Consider the following 6000-nt stretch of genomic DNA (forward strand, 5'->3'; position numbering starts at 1 on the left):
AAGAAAAAAAAATATCCATTATCATAAATGAAATAATACTAAAATTAATTATTAGGCAAGGTTAATTCATATAATAATGTATTTTATTTAAGAATTAGTGCTTTTATCTTTATTATTTTATATTATATTAACAATAATTCTATACATATGTATTTAATAAAAAAAAGAAATTAAGTTATAGAATTTTAAAAATTTTCATTTACAAATAAAGATATAAATTAAATTTATTAATATTTGTAATTTTTAAAAATTGAAATGCATAAAAAAAATAATTATCTTTTACATGCCTATAAAATATATATTTCTTCATAACTTTCGGAGTACCATATAAATGCTGTTTTTTAAATACATTATAGGATATAACGGTTTTTATATGCTCAAGGAGAAACTAAAACATGTGTTACATCTGGCATAATACTGAATTTTTTTTTTATGTACTATTATTCTATTTTTAAAATATTTGACGTTTTCTTAAAAATAATTGGTTTTTGCTAAATTTGGTGCTTATAAATTATAATTATTCGTAGGATTGTATCCTTAAAATTATTAACTCTTTTCTAAATATATAGATGGATATTTTGTATATATATTCTCTACATTCTGAATGGTAAATAAGCTCAATATTTACATATAACGCAATATTACATATTTATCACTAAGTTTATTCTAAAAAGGATTATTAAAAGAATAATTTTATTAGAACACTACCTTAATTAAATAAACTATAAATTTTAAATATCTATGAAATCATTAAAATTATATTATTTTAATGAAAGTTACTTTACATTGTATATGTGATAAAATCTAAAATAGTTATATACATCTTACTGTGTATGTACAAATGAGTTATAAATATAAAATTTTAAATATAGTATTATTTAACATTAGAAGTATAGTATTTTAATTTTTTCGTTTTGAATATATGAAATATTAAAAATTTATATGATGGAACAAAAAACAAAATTATATATTATAGTTAAAATCGCTGCCTTTCTCCTTTTAACTTGGATATTCCATTTTGACAATGATCGGGTGTGAATATATTATTTAAATACAGTTACATTATTTATAGTGTTTTATTTTTATTGATTCTGATTTTTGGTATTACATTATTTATTCATTTAAATAATAAATATTTACCCTGTTCTTTTAGAGTACATTTATTAAATCACTGAATAAAAACTGTTACGATGATAGAAAATTAGCTATTGGGAATCATCGATTACTGACAAAATATAAACAGGATAAAGATTTGCGTAATACATGGTTAAAAGAAAAATTTCCGTATAATGAAATAAATATACAAAAAGATATATCTAGGAATGAAAAAGGGGTAAATGAAAAAAATAAACAATCAAATAGGAACTTAATAAATAAGGATCAATATTATACAGAAATTATAGATTATAATAATGGAATGTTTGATGGAAAACACTTCCATTTTGAAAAAAAATGGATAAAAAAAAAGGACTATGATGATTTTGTTGAAAAAAATAGTAGAATTTGTGATATAGCTTTAAAGAAAGTAAAATTTAAAAGTTACGGATTTGGATTTTTTTTATTTTTACTTCTTTTTTCGTTGGGAATTGGAATACCCGTATTAACTAAATTAAAGTTTTTGGAAAGTATATGGAAAATGATGGAAGAATCTGAATTATTGAAGGAAGCATGTAAGAGTATAAAAACTTTTATGGAGAATGAACAACCCTATCTTTATCTAGTTTTATTTATCTTACTTATGTTTATGGTGTCCATTATGTTTTTAGTAGCGATTTATAAGATCTTAAGGAATAATGAAAAATATAATAAAATTAAGTTGATGACTTAATAGATGAATAATAAGTTATATATTTTTTTGTGGAAATAAGTCTTTAATGCCAATTAATAACGGTAATAATTTTAGCGATATATTCCTAACATGAGTAACTATAATTTTGTAAATTTACATATGTTATAACAGTTTTTTTTTAATAAACAACAGTGAAAAATAATTTTTTGCATTTTTTTTTATTTTGAATGTTCTAATGTTTTTTAATTAGTATTTTAAATTATTATTTCAAAATAATAGTATATATTTCATATAATGTATATATCTTCGTATTCAAATATATTTCTTTGAAAAATATATATATTTGCTATAAAATAAATATATAAGGGAATAATTCTTATAATGTAATAGAACAAGGACAATTTATACATGTACTAAAAAGCAGTTCTTTCCATTTTATATTTTACTGTATTCTAAAATGAATATTTTTTCACATAATTAGGAAAATGTATTATTAGCTTTAAAAGAAAAATAAATGTGGTTGTTTTGTATTTAATGAAAATAACTTAATGTATTATTTTTTATCTATATCTATATATATATATATATTTTACTGGAAACAACAGTTAATGTTTATTCTTTAAATATGTTTTATGATAAATATCCAATAAGACATATTAATTGTAGAAATTTTTTAAATGAACTTCAGTCTTTTTTAGGATTACAAATATTTAATAAAACAGTATTCTTTATTTTTATATGATTTATATAACAGTTCAATATCTATGGAATTATAAAATTTTGCAATTACGTTATGGTTTAAATCAATTATTTTATGATTATAATTATTGTAGTATCAGTTTAATTCTATAAAAATTAATCAAACTTATGTTAAATAGAAAATTAATTAATAAATATATTATATGTTGTTTTTATTATTTTTTTTTATTCAAAAATTATGTTAATGAATTAAATTTTATCACGTATTTATAGATATTTTGTAAAAATATTTATATTTTTTTCCAACTCAATTGTAATGTTTTGAAATGATATATATATATAACAATTTAAAATATAGTTAGCAATTATAATATATATAAAATTTCTGAAACATTTTCATCATATGTAGGTATTTATTTATATATATGTACTATTTTTTAGGGTTACCTATGAATATATTAAGTAATGATTTAATAATATTACAATGATATATAAAAAGAGGTATAGTTTATATTGATCATCACTAATACTTTGATAATTATTACGATAATTTTTAAAATAAAATAATAGTAAAAAATATAATTTCTTTTTTATATATAATTAATAAATACAAATATGGGTTTTACTGTAAAGGAATGTTGTTCATATTATTTTTATTAAACGTTTAGAATTTCTTTGCGTAATTTCATTATCATTGAAAATTTAAAGTATGTGATTATTAATATATTTACGCCATTATATTACTTGAACTTTAAGATTAAACCTGAAGTTACTATTTTATTATTATACATGCGCAATTGTATATTTAGTTGTACATAATAAAAGTTATTTCGGTAGTTATGATAAAAACAAATACATGACTAAACATACTTTACATTTTTATTCTTGAAGGAATTAACTTAAAAACATTTCCAACAATATCAGTTTGATATTAGCATAATTCATGAAAAAATTATTTTGTAATTTATTTCTTTTGTTATTTTAATTTCATTTTTCTATTATGTTTTTCCTAGATATGAGTAGCTTAAAAAATGAAAAAACAAAAGAATAATGAAGTAGTATAATTTAGGAATATTTAAGTTACAGATAATGATATAAATTAAACAAAATTAAAAATTATATTTTTTTTTAAAATATTATACAAAATTGAAATATTATAAGAACCATTTTTAAATATATTTCAAATTATAAAAAAATTCATGTTTATGTGGTAAATTGTGAATGTGCTATAAAAAATATAATACAGAGTATTGCAAGAATCCTTTTTTCTTTTATCTATGTATTATTATTACTATTGTATTATCATAATACTTAATATTATTTTAAAATAACAGCATGTTATTCGAAAATACAATATTTATATATTAGATTGATTAGTAAAAAAATATATAAAAATAATTGTTATTATCTGAATTTATAGAGCAGAGAGAATACTCTGTTCTATATATATGCTATTATATACATTATATATTCTATACCTTCCATATTAAATATATTCCATATTATATGGGTACTATAAACTGTAAATAATATATTCTAATTGAATTCACTTTTTATAAATATTAAGAAAACATATGTTTTCATTTTTTTACTTTATTTTGTAGGAGGATTAATGTACTATATTTAACAGTTAAATCATATGTCTGAATATTTATATATGGATTAAAAATATTTTATTTTTATATAAATTAATTTTTTTTTTTAAATATCCTCAAGACAGATATTATATAATATATTTTTAATGTTATTTTTCTTTATAATTTATGCAAAATATATTATATTTATATGTTTTTTTATTGTGTTTTGATGAAAGAATAAATAACAGGGAAAAAAACTAAATAAATTATATTCTTCTTCATGATTTGAAGATTATTTTTTATTCTCAATATTTACCTTACTTAGAATATATAATATTAAAAATATATATCATGGAACGAAGTGTTAAGATACACTTATTTATTAAAATTTCTGAGTTTATCCTTATAACGTGGATATGCCATTTTATGAATCATGTGGTACTATTATATTAATCATATATGAATTATTTATATTTTTCTAGTTTATTTTTACTAATACTTTTTTAGAATGAATATATATATATACTTTAAATAACAATTATATACTTTTTTTAGTGTATTCTTAAGAAAAATATGGAAAATAACTGCACGTTTAATAGAATATTAAATACAAGAACATATAGAATACTTTCAGAAACTAAACAAGATAGATATTCATATATTGTAAGGTTAAAGGAAAAAACACAAAATAATGATATACGGAAAGAAGAAGATATATTTATTAATGGAAAGAAGGCTCCAGAAAAACGAAAGCAATTAAATGGAAGTTCACAAAAAAATGACAGATGCAATAAGCAAGTTATGAAAAATAAATCCTATATATATGAAACAAAAAAATATTCTCATCTTGAAAAAAAAATATTCAAAGAACTGGATTATATAGATTTTCTTAAAAATAACAGGATAATTAATGATAAAACTTACAAAGAAATAATACGTAAAAAATTTGCCTTACGAATTTTTTTACCAATAATAATATTATTATTATTGTCATTGTCACTCATATTAGATTATTCTGGTTCATTTGGACTTAGGAAGTTGTTGTTTAAGGTGTTGAAAATTGCTTCAGAAAAGTGGTATTCCAAATTACAAGATTTTCTAAAGAATTCACCTGTAGGTGCCTTTTTTAAGTTAGTGCAAAGAGAAGAATTTAAAGAAATAAAGAAAGCTGGAACGTCCAGTATGAAGAAGGTAAAGGTAGTATATGTAGATTGGGTAAGAGGTTTTATGGGATTTTTAATATATTGCATACCTTTCCTTATTTTAGGTGTTACAATTATATCGGCGGTTTTTTTCTACCATAAAAAAGTTAAGAAATATGAAAAAATTAAGTACAGAAAAAGGTAATAATAGTGGAAAGAAATATTTCTCTTTCTTTAATGATCTATTTAATTTAAAGTAATAATTTTAATATTCTCAGTGCTATAATTAATAAATATGCGAAAAATTGCTTTAATCTTATAGATGCATTTACTTAAAGATTTCATTTTTGCTATAAAACAGTGAAGTATACATATTCGTAGATTTTTTTTACATTTGAAGATATTAATATTTTTCAATTTGTCTTGCAAACATTAGTTTTAGATTGACTAAATATGTTGGTTTAATAAATAAATTTTCATAAAAAATATAAGTGAATCAAAATGAAAAGGTAATAAAACAATTCTCATTATATTATTATTGTGTAATAATGTATATTCGATGTAAAAATTGTTTCTTTATTTTTTTAATATAATAGTAATATAAAATGATTACTTATGTATTTTCTTAAGAAAAGGTATTATTAATTTTATATTAGTAATAAATATTTTCTTTTTTATTTTAAATGAAATAAAAAAATATATATATTACTTTTAATTGATTTGTATATATATATTGTTTTTAATAAGGAAAAAACATAAATATTTATTGTATAAATAATGTTTTATAAGAAAT

At 18.8% G+C, this 6000-nt stretch overlaps 2 protein-coding genes across 2 annotated transcripts; both read left to right on the plus strand.

Moving 5' to 3' along the window:
* Window positions 1-945: 945 nt before the first annotated feature.
* Window positions 946-1828, plus strand: PmUG01_05042900 (fam-m protein; the record flags this gene model as incomplete). Its single annotated transcript, XM_029003646.1, has 2 exons — window positions 946-1032; window positions 1154-1828. 2 exons carry the CDS (start codon window positions 946-948, stop codon window positions 1826-1828), a joined length of 762 nt encoding a protein of 253 aa, XP_028860571.1.
* A 2588-nt stretch (window positions 1829-4416) lies between these two features.
* Window positions 4417-5412, plus strand: PmUG01_05043000 (fam-l protein; the record flags this gene model as incomplete). The annotated part of the gene is made up of 2 exons (XM_029003647.1): window positions 4417-4503; window positions 4621-5412. The coding sequence occupies 2 exons, from the start codon at window positions 4417-4419 to the stop codon at window positions 5410-5412; spliced, it is 879 nt and encodes a 292-aa protein (XP_028860572.1).
* Between the last annotated feature and the right edge of the window lie 588 nt (window positions 5413-6000).

The sequence above is a fragment of the Plasmodium malariae genome (assembly GCF_900090045.1).
Source record: "Plasmodium malariae genome assembly, chromosome: 5".
NCBI classification, from domain to species: domain Eukaryota; phylum Apicomplexa; class Aconoidasida; order Haemosporida; family Plasmodiidae; genus Plasmodium; species Plasmodium malariae.